At 49.9% G+C, this 15,200-nt stretch overlaps 1 protein-coding gene across 1 annotated transcript; it reads left to right on the top strand.

Annotated features, from left to right (window-relative positions):
- On the top strand, positions 6,779-14,977 carry OSR1 (odd-skipped related transciption factor 1). Its single transcript, XM_021392736.1, has 3 exons — positions 6,779-7,130; positions 12,495-13,187; positions 13,730-14,977. Exons 2-3 carry the CDS (start codon positions 12,541-12,543, stop codon positions 13,863-13,865), a joined length of 783 nt encoding a protein of 260 aa, XP_021248411.1. The 5' UTR covers positions 6,779-7,130; positions 12,495-12,540; the 3' UTR covers positions 13,866-14,977.

Genomic DNA, 15,200 nt, shown 5'->3' with positions numbered 1-15,200 from the left:
GAAACAAAGTGCTCACAGCACTGGAAAGAGAGTCAGAGCTCTGTGGCACAAATATCACTGTGATCTCCCCTCCTGCTACTACATGTGCTCTGAGTGTGACATTTTCCTTCAGCTCCAGCACCCAGACTGTGAGTGACGCGATATGAGTACTGGCAGCTGACTGCAAGTAGAGCCCTGTTTCACAGCTTATCCCGGGATCTATGCAGTGAGCAAAGCCAGAGCGAGATCCCAAATGATTGGGATGTAAAACTTGCAGTCCTGTTTGTATTACTGTCTCCAGTTCTGCTAAGCCCAAAGGAAATGCACAGATGCTGACTTGCTGCCATGAAGTGTTGCTGTGATAAGCCCTAGGAAAAGTTTTTCCAAATGCATCTTGTACAGAATAGGTTTCATTTTTCAGTTGTAACAAGACTCTTGGCATGTTGGTGTATGATCTATCAACTACTGCAGGTATGGGCTTCAGTAAGTGCTGAAGATAAAGCCTGATATGCTGAGCACAGTACTGGAGTGTCTGTCCCACTTACTCTCTGGTAATGAGCTCAGATGCCTAAAAGAGGGATCATTGTCTCTGTGTATGTGTCTGTGCATAGTCAATACAAAAAAAAAAAAAAAAAAAAAAAAAAAAAAAAAAAAAAAAAAAAACAAGTTTCTTTGCAATGTGAATCAGATCTCAAGTAGGTTGAAGTTACTCCACTCTCTGAAGAACGAAGGAGCCCACACTCCTGAAATAGATGTATCAGTTTAGTTGACTGGAAGACCAATACTTCTGAAGTCAGATACAGGTATCAGTGAGGTCAGAGGGTGAGTTTCCTTTGCCTTCAGTGAGTGTTGGATCTGCTGTAGCCCAATGTCACTGCCCTTCCCTTAAAGGAAGAAAAAAACTTGTGGAGCCCTGACTCTAGTCATGACTTTAACAGACCGTGGCAAGCAAACGCTGCCTTCATTCGCCCAAAAACAGACTGAGTCCTTCTTTAACTGTTAAATATAGCCTCATCAAATATAAGCCTTGCCAAATGCTTGTTATTCTGCAACGTTTCACAAGGTAAAGGTGGCTGACATTCCCTGAATGAATGTACATGTACTCTTAATACTAGCATGCATACTGTAAAGCCATCTGTGTTAATCTGTCTCTATGTCTTTATTTATATACAAAATCAGTTTCCTTTTCTACATATGTATATACATGTGTGTATGTGTACATACACACCTAATTCCATACATGCCTTTTTTTACCACCTAGAAAAAAATTCTTTAACCTCAACGTGCTGTCATTTTTTGTGATCCTTTCTCCTGCCTAACCTGGGCTGGATGGTGGGGAAGATACCTCTACCAAGTTCCCAGACTAGCAGAAATGTATGCATTACAGCAGTAAAGAAAGGATTTCTCTGTAGAACATATGGCATAGGCATAATCCACAGCAAACTGATGTGCTGTCCAGGCTCTGCTGGCATTCCACTTGAGTGTCCCAATGCACACAGATCTTTTTCTCATAGGCCCATTCTGAGCTCTTGTCACCAAAACCTTCAGTTCCTGAGGGATCGTTAAATCCTGACTCAACTTCCAGCAGGTATGGAAATCACATGCAAGCCAACGCAATGCACACAAATCATTCCAGCCACCCTTGCATTAAATGAACTTTTTTAAGAAGCTGGTTTTGACCTGATAGAATATAATGGTTTCAAGGGAACCATACAGCCATTACAATCCATCATATAAATGAATACTTAGGGACACCTAAATCCAAAGATTATTTGACTGCTACACATAAACTTGCACTGAGGGGGTCGGTGGATAGACCCCCTCAAATCTGCAGTGAAAACATCTGTACCTTTAGGAAATTCTTCTTAAATATGAGCGTGTGCATAAACTTCCTCAGTTTTCCAAAACAGTCCGTTCGTTTTCAATCAAAGTGATCCCCAGCATCAAATTACACTCTGGATGCACTGCTACCAAATTATCAGTTTAGAAAAGCAAAGGATTTGGGGATGATAAAGGTATTTTTATGACCAGCTCTGATCGTGGGCTCAGGCTTCTCCATAACCTGATGCTTTTTCACGTGTTATTAATTATTGTGCACTGTACTCCTTTAACTTCTGTGGCAGATACTGTAAAGCTGAGCGAAAGCAAGCAACATAACATACCAAAAAAAAAAAAAAGAAAGAAAGAAAAAAGAAAGAAAAAAGTTCTCTAAACTCCGCTTTCTCTTCCTTTTGTTGCTCTCTTGTAATGTAAAAACAGATAAATGGTTTCCTCTTTCAAATACAACAAAAAGAAATGACTCCTGGGAGGAGCCCTGGGATGCCAAGTTTCAGCCTGGATTGAATTTTTATGACCACTGTAAAAACTCCTGAAAATAGGAAATTATAATGGAAATGCTGACTCCGAGCGCAGCAGCGCGAGCAGAACCACCGCGGCACTATTGGTGATCTAAAGGGGCTGGAAGTTAAAGTGGAATCATTTACACACCGCTTTGCAAACAAGGGGCGGTGGGGAAAGATTTTACACTTAATTAGTTGCTTGCAAAATCCATTGTGCTTCTTAAAGAGGAGAAATCCCCTATCGCTCCGTTCCACGCGCTGGGATTCCTTCCCAGCCTGCAAAAGAGCTCTGTCCGTGTGGCTGAGTAGTGCCATGCCCCAGCTCCCGGCGCGGAAACCCACTGCCTTCCATAGGGCGGCTGCTTCCGAGCCCCCCCGCCCCCCTCGAGCGGTTCGCTACAGCGGAGGGCAGCGATGTATCGCAGCGCTGGGTCACGGCTCACCACCGAGCTGCAAATCAAGGCCAGCCATCTCCCCCTCGCTAACAAAATGGAGATGCTCCAAAGTTTGGCTTTGATTTCCAGAGAGCCCTCGAAATGGGAGGTTAAAAATAATCATCATCATCCTAATAACGGTACAAGTTGGCTTCGTGCTGAGGATTTTGGAGGCTGGGGGCGGGGGCTGCTATCAGAAGAGGATTACTCGCCCCGAGGGAGCAGTTTCCACCCGCGCTGTTCGCTGCCGTCCGTCCGTGCCGCGTCGTTTGCGGCCGCTGCCGCGATAAGGCTGCGTGGGAGCGGGGCGGCGGACCGGGGGTCGGCACAGAGTGGGGATCGCTTTCGGAAAGGGTGCTCCGGAGCTCCCGCCCACCCCACCCCCCCCCGCCCGCTCTCCCGAAGCGTTTCCGAGCTCAGCCCCGCCGCCCTCGGTCCCCTCCGTGGCACTCCCGTGGGGTTCATCCCGAGCCGGGGGGGGGGTTGGGGGGAGAGGCAGAGCCCGCACGCTCCATCCTTCACAGCAAAACAGCAGTAAAGGAGGAGGGGGGGAAATGAGGCAAAGCGAAGCAGAGCAGAAATGCATCGACCTATTTATATCCAACCCCAGGTGGCACTGATAAAAAGGGCCCCGAGGGCGAGGGCAGGGCGCTGCCGTGCACTTGTGCCAGCTCCGGCCGCTCTGCCCCGCTCCCCGCTCCCTTCCCCCGGGAGCACCGAGCGGAGACGGCTCGGAGCGGCCGCCCCCCACCCACCGCCGCGCTGTAGGGGAGGGGGCGCGGTGTTCGCCGGCCTCGGGGCAGCGGGGCGGCCCTTGGGAGCCACCGCCGAACGGCCATCCCCGCTCTGTCCCCGCTTCTCCCCGCGGGGCGCCCGCGGCTGATGCTCCGCGAGGAGCACGGAGGTTTCTCCCCAGAAAAAGCGTTTCCAAGGGATAAGCGGCGTTCCCCGGTGGGGAGAAAATCCCAGGGAGGCAAAAGGGAGCTTTACCCGCACATGGCTACGGGATGGGGCCGAGAATCGTTGTTTTGCAAAGGTTCTTTGGTCCCGAAGTTGGAGACGGCCGAGGGAGGGGGTGGGCACGGCTCAGGCTGCGCAACCCCCGCACGGCGCGCGTGGGGGTGAACGCGGGGTGCCCGGATCCCCACGAGCTTAGCGACCTCGGTACCTGCGCTGCGCAGCTTCAGCCCTCGCACCCGGAACCCGCTGGGGAGGGAGAGATGAGCGGGAGGGGCGGGGGAATGCCCCGCAGGTGGGGAGCACAGCCGCACCCCCGCACCCGCGGCTCCGTGCGAGGCGGCGGCGGCGGCTCCGCGCTACCCCGCAGCTGCCGGAGCGGAGTGCCGCGCGGTGCTCCCCGCACACACGGGGCGCGGCCAGGGGGGGCCTTCACCGTGCGCTGGGTCTGGGATGGGTCGGGGAAGGGATGGAGGTTCTGTCTCCCGGTGCCCCCAGTCCCCTCGCGGAGCTCTCGTGAAACGAATTGGGTTTCGCTGTCACGTCTAAATCCTACAAACGTGGCGGGATTTGGGAGCAGATGCCTTCGCTTTTCACGAGGCTCTTGAAGTTATAACATTCCTAATCGACAGCAGATCTGCACTGTGGAAAAGCGCGGCGTATTCCCTGCGTGTCAGCGCGGCTCGTGGTTTTGTAGCCCGTTCCCGGTATTGGGTTCCTCACCGTTACAAGTTGACATAATGCAAATTAGCGAGGGACATCGTAAAAACCCATCCGAGAATAAAGGTTTTGGAACAGCGCACCCCGCGTAACTCAAACACCAGATATCAAAACCAAACGCACCGAACGAGACAGCTAACCTGAAACTTCAGTTCAATCTCCAGTGGGTTGACAAGTCCAAATATTTGTATTTTTTAGCCAATACCCAAATATCGGCTGCACGCTATCCAGGCAGCCCTCAGCCACAGCTCCCCGCTACACTTCGGGGCAGAATCACATTCCAACGACCCGCTTCGATTTTAAAATATTTTCGCGTGGGAATCACTTTCTGCGTTTCCCTCCCCCCAGACGCAGGGATCCCTCGCTGCTCTCTAGTTCTGCGCTTAAGTATTTAATCCGGAATGATGGGGTCTGTAACTGGAAGTGCAACTTTTGTTGTCGTTGTTCCCTTACACGTGCAGGTATCATCGCTGCTGTCGTGTTTTGCCATCTCCACTGCCCCGCTCTATTTCTAAAGAGAAGTGTGATTTTTTTTTTTCAGTTCATACAAGAGCCCACCCCCGTCTATACATAGAGTCTCCCTCGGAGGAAATAGAAACGTGCGGTTAGAGAAGTGCATCCCCTGTCCGGTGCTGAGGGGCACTCGGGGATCCCGCATTCTCATTCTGACAACAGCGCTCGGAAACTGGTTTTGGAAAGGCGAAGTTACTCGGGGGCATCAGCTCCCAGCGTCGGCCGTGGGGTCACGCTTCGGACATTTCAATCCCTAGAATAAAAATACAAAGCGCCAGGTTTCAGGGGGAGATGAAATAAAATAAGTCAATGCGAAAGAAGAAGAGTAGAAAGAAAGAAGGGAAGAAAGAAAGAAAGAAAGAAAGAAACAGAAAGAGGGAAAGAAAGAATAAAGAGAGAAAGAAGGAAGGAAAGAGAGAAAAAAAAAGGAAAGAAAGAGAGAAAGGAACAGCACAAAACAGGAGAGGTCTCAAGGATTGGGACGGGAGAACGTCTTTGCTTTGCCTCTGCCTCATAAAAATGCCACTCGTTCGCCAAAGCAGCAGAGAAAATCCCTTCTCCCGCCCAGTGCAGTGCCGGACCTCGGACCCGTCCCTGAAACGGGGCTGTCGGGAGATGGGACACGGCGCTGGGGCTCGCTTCGCCCGCGGCACCGTCGTGTTTGTGAGTGCTCATCCTCCGGGATGATAACACGATGGACAGTTACTTTCTTGTTGCTTTCCATATATATATATATATATATACACACACGTATAATTGTTTGTTTGCCTTTTCCTTCGCAGCTGGGTACAAACCAGCAGTGACACGAATAATAAAAGCCCACACGCGTGTCCCCGAGCGCGGCACCGCGTTATCCCGACGGATCTGTCTTCGCGAATGTATTATGTTACACGGTTCCTCGGGACGATGTAAAACACCCGAGCGATTTTTTTCCCCCTTCACGGATCTAAAGGAGTGTGAATGGATGGATGAATAGAAAAACAAATAAGCAAGGAGATTACGGCCTCGGGATTGATCATAAAGCAAGTTTAACCTTTTTCTTTCGAGGGTTCTTATGCTTTGCCCGCTTTTCCCTGGCAATCCCCTCCTCGCTTCTCTGCAGCTCCCGGAGCCGCCGGGGCTCCGCGGGACTCCGCATAGCGCTGAACGCGCTCGGGGTGCGGGGAGAGACGGGCCGGGCCGGGCGAGGAGGGACGGGGGAAAGCAGAGAGCTGGGGGTGCGCCGGGAGGAAAGTGGGGACGGGGAGGGGTGCTGGGGCGGAAGGCAGCGGGGCTGGGCACCTCACAGGTAAGCGCCTCTAGGGTGCACAGAAGGAGAACGACTTTGCCACCCCTTGAATTCTCTTAGAGAGAGCGGATCCCTCTCTCCATCCATCCTCCTCCCGTTATTATTATTATTACTATTATTTTAAGGGGAGGGGGGCTGTTTCTTTTTACGTTTCTCTTTCTCGGCGAGCCCAGACCCGCGGAGAGACGCGGAGTTGCGGCCGCGCAGCGCCCCGCGGGGAGCGGGTCTCCCCCCCCCCCATCCCCATTCCTCCACAGCGCGCACTGCTGCGCGCGGCCCCGCGGAAACAGCGCTCCTCCGGGGCCGGCCGCGCGGAGGGGACCCCGGGGAGATGTTCCGCGGATTGGAGTGGGGCGGGGGGAGAAACGGAATCACACGTTTGTGGGCTGCGAGCCCCGGGCTGCTGCCTGCAGGAGAAGCGGCTCGAGAAGTCGTTCCTTCCCAGCCAGCAACTTTCTCCCCGCGTGCGCATGCCCGAAGTCTAGTGGGAGGTTGGAAGGGGGGAACGGGGAGGGGGGGGGTTGAAATAAGGAGGAGGCTGCAGGGAAGGGATCTGTTCAGTCTGAGCTCGGCTACTCCCGGGCGCGTTCGCACCGCGGCACACGCTCACGGCGCCGGGAGGGAGAGCACCTCCGGCAGCCGCAGCACCTGGACACCTGGCCCGGCCCGTGGAGAGCGGTGGGGTGGGTGGGGACGGAGCTGTGCCCCCGAGGCCGGCGGAGGCGCTGACCCACGGCCCCACTTGTTCTTCTTCTTTTTTTTTTTTTTCTTTTTACTTCTTTTTCCACCTTTTTTTTTTTTTCCTCGTTTTTATTTTTCCTCATTATTTTATTTCACCAGCTCCGATTTAGCCCGGGATCTTTTAACTGCTGCCAGCGGTGGAGCACAGATCGGGATTAGGTAAATAAAAAGAACAACTCATTTTGTTTGTTATTTTATTTTTAGCCAAGCCTCGGGGTTGCGTTTATCAATCCAAACACCTTTTCTCTCCCTCCTTTCTTTCTTTCCCTCCCTTCCCTCCCCTCCTCCCCCCCATCCTCTCCGGATGGTGCGGCAGCAGTGGGGACATTGCGGCTCACGTGAGGAGGACGCTCTCCCCGGGGCGGGCGGAGGGCTGGGGCAGCCCGCACACGGGGCTCGGTGTTCTGATGCTATTTAAAGGTTTGCGTTCCCCTCTCGGGGCTGTTTATCCCCCCTCGTGGAGAGCTGTGTTTTTAATCCGAGCTAAAAATGACACAACGAGAGCAACCCAGAGGTCCGATGGTCCTTTATGGACTTGAATGCTCGGCTTCTCTGCTCTCTCGACTTTTTCTTTCTACTTTTTTTCTTTCATTCTTTCTTTCTTATATTCTCTTTCTCTCTCTTTCTTTTTTTTTCTTTCTTCCTTTCTCTTTCTCTTTCTTTTTTCTTTTCTTTTTTCTTTTTCTCTCTCTTTCTTTTCTGCTCCATGTTTAGAGTTTTAGGCTCTGAGAGCCTTTCTCTGCTTCTTCCCAAGGCCATAACAGAAATGAATCCGATGTTTATAACTGTCCGAATGGATCAAAACAAGTTCAGTGCAAGGAGGAACTGGGCTCCCCTCGAGGCCGAGCCTATAAAGTGTCCGTGCAAAGCCGAGGATTAGAGCATAGTTGTTATTTCTGGCTTTTGGGGAGAGGAACTAGGAAAAAATCGGGCGTATTGCAGATCAGCAGAAATCTGCGGGGACTGTGCGGTATAACGTAAGCAGGGCGGGGGGTGAGAGCCGTGTCCCGGACAGGTGCACAGTGGGCTTCGGCTCAGCACGTTCGAAACCCGCTGAGAAAAAGAATCCAAGGGCCGTCCCCAAAGCAGCGCTGCGCTCGGGAGCTGAGCGGCCGCAGCGCGCTGTGCCCGGCGCTGTACTGGGGAGGCCGGGGAGGGCTGCGCCGCGCTCGGCCGAACCCAGGGCTGTACCCCGACGGTGTCACCCCGGAGGGTTTAGCCCCCGAGCCGCGGAAGCGGAGGGGAACGGAGGGCAGAAACGCCGCTTGCAGCCGTGAGAGAGGAAGGGCGTTTCTCGGGGGAGAAATCCCGACTAACTCCTGTATTGGGGCTCTTCGTGTGCGCGCGCGTGTGTGTAGAGGGGGTGTTAAAAGAATAGACACCAAGAGCTCCCAAAGCAACCTAAACACTTCTGCGGGGAGTGCACAGCGGGGCCGCCCCACGGACCCCCCGCCCCGCGCCCACCGCCCGTGTGGGGCTGCGCTCCGCCCGCGGCCCATAGGACGGGGAGTTTGTGTCACTTCGGGGGGGAAAGCTGCCCCCGGGGAACCGCGGTCGGACCCCGCTTCTTCTTATTATCGCGAGGCTGAAATCCACCGCATTCATCAGCGTTCCCGGCGGTGGTCTGGCGAAACTTGTCAACACCGATTTCGTGATAAAATGTGAATGATGATTTTATAAGGATCGAGCGGAGATATCCAAGGCACATGCTGACTGAGCCCTTCCAGTGCTCATTAATGTTAGCAATTAACTCTTTCACGCTCAATTAGCCGCGAATAAACCCGCTTTAATAGATTCTGCACACTTCATTAATACTTTGAATCAATCTGCGCTGAACAATGCGCTTTATCCCCCCGGAGCACCGCGCTCGGGTAATGCAGAGCGAAAGAGCCGTTTTAGTCCCTTTCCAGCGAGTTTCCCAAACACAGATAAGTTGGAAGCTCCATTTTCTCGCTCAAACTGATAGGAAGGGAAAGTCTCGTCCCGCAGAGGGACGAAGTAGCGGGGACCCGGTGGCAAAATGCCGCGCAAGAGATGCGATAGAGCCGAAAGGACCCGAATGCCGGACCTGAAATGGGTCGGCAAAGCGGCGACTTTTCCTGACAGATGAACCTGATCGCTCCCGTTTGTGGCTATCCCAAGAATGCAGCGTTTTATGCCCGCTACTTTATCATGTTTGTAAAAATAAGCAACGTTCTCAGGGCAATTTACCTCCGCCGCTCTCCCATGTGGAACTAATTAACAAAGCTCATTATTTATGGTCAGGTATTTGATATAACAAATATCCCTTTCAAAGGACACATCGGAAATTGATAATTCAAGGTAGAAAGGAAAAAATACCACCCGGCCACGGGGTTACTTAAAAATCCATTTAATTTCGCTTCTCGCTGTGTTACCGGCTGCGTTTTTCCGTTTTCTTTTCTTTACTTTCCTTTCTATTTTTTTAATTTTTTTTTTTCGTATAGGTGAGGTAGAATTTAGTTTGGAAGGTTTACAACGGTCTTAAAACAATGGCAACTGGACAATAGCATTACGGTATCTTCAAACAGGACAAAGGGTAAGAAAGCTGGAGGCAGATGTAGGCTTTCAAGTTTATGATCCTATTTGTGCAGGGTAAATTTATCTTGGCACGAGTGGGTTTTGTTTCAAGCAGAACACAGTGGTTTGGTCTCAATTACTTCACCGAGTGACTCTGTGTTAGAATGAAAAAAAAAACCCTCGCACTGTTTTATTACGGTGGGGGAATTGAAGCAAAGCGCTCGTGGGGTCTTCTTAAAGGAGGAAAAAAAAAAAAAGTCCAGATAAGATCTGTTTACGCGGAACAGAATTAAAGGTGGAGGTGACACCGAAATCAAAGAAGCGGTGATCTCTGTGCGGGAGAGCGGAGTCACCGCGCTGGGACACGCTTTGATGTCCCAAAGAGAGGGGACCTCAGTACGAAATGCTCCGCGCTCCGTCTGTACTTCTGTCCGTCCCCGGTCGCACAGAGCAGAAGTGTAGCTTACATTGCTGGAGAAGGGCCAAGAAACTCGTAGTAACGTGAACGCTCTGCTTCCACCTCCCGTTTGCTTCTTCTTTCTCGTCTCCCTCTCTCTCTCTTTTTTCCCCCCCCTATTTATTTTTTCCTATTTCTTCTTTTTTTTACTCTTCTCTTTTCCTTAAATAGGACGGTTCTAGCAAATAAAAAAACAATGGCGAAGGCAATGGATGGTACTGCCACTGCGCTGCATTTCTCCTTGGTTTCTGGCCCCTTCTTCTTTGGGAAAATCGAAACAGACTTATTATTATTATTATTATTGTTGTTATTAATTTTGTCGTCAATAACTAATACAAATCTGCATAGTAGATTATTGCTTGCTTATTCCAAATTAAATGCTTTCTGTGAATCCGAAGAAAGGCAGTTGAGTAAGCCCAGAAACTCACTGCATTTGCAATTGAAAGTTTCATGCTTTAGGGATTTGGGAGTACCCAGCCAGGAAAATAGACGCAGAGCCGTTGTGACAAACAGAAACAGACACTGCAGGTACCCGGACCAGAGGGTTTTCTGCGTATTTTGTTCTCGGGGTCATCGCTGGAGGCATTTGTGCTGGGGAGAGGACATCCCTTAGTTTGAGGGCAGCGCTAACAACAAGAAAAGCACTTCCCCAGTTGAAGAATACAATGGTCTACTTGGTTCGCCATCCCTAAATAGTTAAAAAAATAAATAAATAAAGAGGAGAGGGAGGAGGATTCAATGTGTTGGTTCTGCAATCAGCTACTATGCAAAATGAATCCTATTTGAAAAAAAAAAAAAAAGGAAAATCTCACCCTCTCTTATTCTGGGTCATTGCGATGGAATTCCTCTAAGGTTTGGCTCTCTCTTCCTGCTGCTGATTTATGTAGAGCGGTGTGAAAGGTGGACCTGGCATAGAGAGCTGCTCAGAGTAAGCTTCTCACTCTCACACCCTCTCAACCGCAGCATCTCACTCCAGGCAACTGCCCATGTATAAATCAGATTTGTTTCCCCGGTCCTTAGACCCGTTCTGCCACCAGCATTCCTCCTGTTCCCTTGTCTCCCCAGCCCAGGGGATCAATGACTGCTCTGCAGCACTTTGCTGCCTCCTTTTCTCTGAGAAGCTTGATTCTTCATGTGGGAATGCCACAGGGTCCTGTTGGAACCCTGTGTGAATCTTGTGGGAATCCTAAAGGGACTCAAGAGCCCTTTAAGGGCATCTTACAGGACCCTATGCGGATCCTATGGTGATCTTATGGGTACCCTACGAGCACTCTATGGGGATCCCATGGAAAAGGAGTCCCTCTGAGAGCAAATCCTAGAGACTGCCAGGTGGAGTGAGCACAACCTATGGGCTGTGGAACAAAGAGGCTCCTTGGGGTGCAGGGATGCAGTGTCTCCAAAAGCCCTGGGTGCTCTCTCGCACCACAGAGAAGAGAAACTCTATCCCCACTGCCAGCTCTATGGAGGCATCTCCTGCCAAATGGTTGACAGTGCTGAGGGCTCAATTTGCAGGCAGGGCCAGACGTGCCTTGATGTTGCTGTCTGGTAGTATTTCCCCCTCCATCTTGTGGGGTGGAATGAGGAGGGATCTGGCCTGGAGGAGAGGCTGGGGGCTTGGCAGGACCCTGAAATGCAGAGCAAAGTGGTGGCATCCAGCCCAGAGATGGACTGTGGCCCTGCAGCTGGTGGGCTGGGTGTCTGCGCGGGAAGGGTCCCTCCAGCCCTTGCTTTTTTTCCTTGCGAAGGACTTTAATTAAGCAATTGCCTAGACTGGGATGTGGGCTGGAAGCCAAGCACTTCCCTGTGGGGAGAGCAAATGGCACTTAAGTTTTGTCACCCAGATGCAGCCTTTTCCCATTTCTTTTTGCAGTATATAGAGGGAGGTTTTTTTTTTTTCTTGTTGTTGTTGCTTTAAAAAAAAAAAAAAAACCCAAAAAACTTTAAAGGTATTTTCTGTTTGAATGAGGGAGGGTGAGCAGTTCTGAGTACCCAGCAAGCCCAGATATAGAGGTCTGAGGGCAGACGACGAAGAGGTGAGTGACCCGGAGCAGCAAACTCTCTGCAACCCTATCCCACATCTCCCCAGCAGTGAGAGCTGAAGGCAGTTTTGGAGGGCAGATGGAGTGGATGGTATCCCATCATTTTAGAAAGGCTGAGATACCCAGTAAGGGACTTTTAATTACATGAGAGAACCTCCAGCTTTGTGGGCCAGTAGGTACCTCCTCGCTGTCCCAGTGCGGAAGGTCATTGGGGCACCCTTGGCACATGGATGCTGTTGTGGGGGGGTGAATGACTGTGGATGGAGCACGTTGTTTCAGTGTGAAGGATGAGGAGAAGGACATTCTGGAGATCCATGTGGATACATTTGCAGTCAAGAGATGGTCAGACTTCTCCAAGTCCAAGACAATCTCCTCCTGTGGCTTTGGAGAGGGGCATTAATAAGAGATGAAGTGAGAAATTCCCTTTGCTATTAACTTTGTATAAATCCATCTCTCTTTCTTCTCCCCACCATCATTTTTTTTTTCCAGATCTTTTCCTCCCCTGTTCCCAAGATCCTCCTCCCAAGTGGCCACCATGGGAAGTAAGACTCTGCCAGCCCCAGTGCCTATCCATCCTTCCCTCCAGCTTACCAACTATTCCTTCTTGCAAGCATTCAATGGGCTGCCTGCTGTGCCTTCTGACCATCTCTCCAACCTCTATGGCTTCAGCGCCCTGCACGCCGTACACCTGCACCAGTGGACTTTGGGGTACCCAGCCATGCATCTGCCCCGTTCCTCCTTCTCCAAAGTGCCTAGCGTGTCAAGCCTGGTTGATGCACGGTTCCAGCTGCCCACCTTCCCACTCTTCCCACATGTCATCCAGCCCAAGCAAGAGGCTGCTAATATGACCCTCAAAGCCAAACCCCGCTTTGATTTTGCCAACCTAGCAGTGGCTGCCACACAAGAGGACCACTCTAAACTGGGACAGGTGGACAGCCAGGGCTCCCCGCCAGGGCTGGGGTCTTTGCTTGAGGTGACTAAACTCTCTCCTGAGAAGAAACCCACGCGGGGAAGGTTACCATCCAAAACCAAGAAGGAGTTTGTGTGTAAATTCTGTGGCAGGCACTTCACCAAGTCATACAACCTTTTGATCCATGAAAGAACCCACACTGATGAACGACCCTACACATGCGACATATGCCACAAGGCCTTCAGAAGACAGGATCACCTGAGGGACCACAGGTAACAATTCTTCTCCTGCCCATTTTTCCTTGTGTATCTGTACTTTCCCAGTAACCCACTTATAGTTGTAAAGCTACTGGTAAGAAAGGCCACATCCCCAGCCAGGCGGCACTGCTCCTCCTAGGTTCCTCTTTGCCCAGTGCTGGTAGGGAAGTTCAGATCACTCACTTGTTGGAGAATCCTGTTGTACCTATCCACCCTACAGAGATATCCTCTACAGTCTCCTCAGCTTCCACAGATATTTTCATTTTCTGTTTGCATCACCTCTGTAGCCTTTACCTTTGTGATCACTAAGCGTCATGAAGACAGGCAGCCTGGTGACCCTGAAGTTAGTCAGAAATGCTTTATCCTTATGGAAGACCCTTGTATGCCTCCAGCACGCCCCTCTTCTTGCACATGTGCATACAGTTGTTGATTGCCTGAGTGTTTCATTCCGGCACTCTTGGTCCTAGTGGTAGCTGTAAAAATCTCTGGAGTGTCTTCCATCAGCGCTGAGTTCAGGCCAGTTGTTTCTGACATCTCGATTGTTCTTCTCTTCCTAGATATATCCATTCTAAAGAAAAACCTTTTAAGTGTCAAGAATGCGGGAAAGGATTTTGCCAGTCCAGAACACTAGCTGTCCACAAGACACTGCACACGCAAGTAAAGGAACTGAAACCTGCCAAACTTAAGTGCTGAATCTCCGACTTCTATGAACTTTTCCTGCCCTTCAGATTTTACACCAAAACCAGAACAGAAACAAAACTGTCAGGATGGGAGCACAGAACTTTGCGTTTTGTTTTTGTTTGTACTTTAGAAAGAGCAAAATCTCCCCGAGAAACTCACTTCTTACATCGTGGATGAAAAGATTACTTGGCATTTAAAACACACACGAATGACACAGAAAGTGCTAGATGACTTGTGTGGCTTTGATAAACTTTATGCCAAAAGGTGGTGCTCACGTGTTGGACAGAAATCTCCTTAAAACCAAAGAAAAACCCACAAAACCCACAAAAAAAAAAACCCCACAAAAATCCCAGCAGCTCCCCCCCGACCCCTCCCAACTCGTAGCTTCAAAAGTATTACTTAAAAACAAAGAAAAAGAACAAACTCTTATTTTATACTTTTTTTTTTGACTGTATAAAGCTTATTATTTTTACACTTCAGGAAATACAGAGAATTCCAGAAGACTGTTAAGAACTGAAATGTCGGTTTCTCATCGTAGCACCAATAGGACAAGGAGAAGGGCAACTCGCACATCTTATTTGCTACTTTGTTTTCTTGAAAGAAGAGAAATAACGTTTGGAAATGACCTAAATCTCTCGAGTGAGGAGTCTTATAATGCGCTGGAAAATGAATCCAGATCTTAGACCTGAAGGTCCCTGGTGCTGGGACAGATCAGTGTTCTTGGGACATGGAGACCTTTCTTTTTGCCTTGTGGTCTAAGTATGCTGTGAGGAGGCTTGTCACTTGCGGACTTATTTAAAAATGAAAAATAAAAACAAAGGAAAGAAAGATGGCAATATGTCAAACCGACAGTATGCACAACGTGGTCTTAGTGGTACTTTGTGCGTCCTGATGAGAAAGAACAAATCTCAACCTGAGAGCGTATTTTTCTAAATGCTGGCTTTCTGAACAGTGTATTCAAATTAAGAGACATTCCAGTAAGTTTTGTTTATTAAAAGAAAAAAAAAAAAGTTGTATGGCTGTTTGGCACTTTATGCTGATTATTGGTAATTGACATTTATCACTGGATTGTGTGTGGTTTTTTTTAAGTATTAAAATAAATCGTTATTTTACAGGCAAGTCTGCACGGACTACATATGTGTTCATTTGGTTTCGGGTCTCTTCCTCATCAAACTGCCTCTGTCAGTATTCAGAAACTTTATTTTTCCCAAGTGATCTTAGTCTTTCCTCAGTGCTTGTTTCTACCGGCCTCGGAAGCTCTGGATCTTTACACATATGCTTTCCCTCTCCTTTTTTTCTACCCCCCCTTTTTTTTTGTAAAGGCTCACCAAAGTAAACAGATCCTGC

This window comes from Numida meleagris, chromosome 3 (genome assembly GCF_002078875.1).
Source record: "Numida meleagris isolate 19003 breed g44 Domestic line chromosome 3, NumMel1.0, whole genome shotgun sequence".
Taxonomy (NCBI): domain Eukaryota; kingdom Metazoa; phylum Chordata; class Aves; order Galliformes; family Numididae; genus Numida; species Numida meleagris.
The sequence above is the reverse complement of the archived record's forward strand: the minus strand, read 5'-3'. Positions and strand labels throughout refer to the sequence as shown.

What these genes read in the sequence shown, in the direction of transcription:
- OSR1 (XM_021392736.1), top strand. Translation starts at nt 12,541, where the DNA reads ATGGGAAGTAAGACTCTGCCAGCCCCAGTGCCTATCCATCCTTCCCTC. An exon ending in GATCACCTGAGGGACCACAG is followed by an intron (nt 13,188 to 13,729) that starts GTAACAATTCTT and finishes TTCTCTTCCTAG; the next exon opens with ATATATCCATTCTAAAGAAA.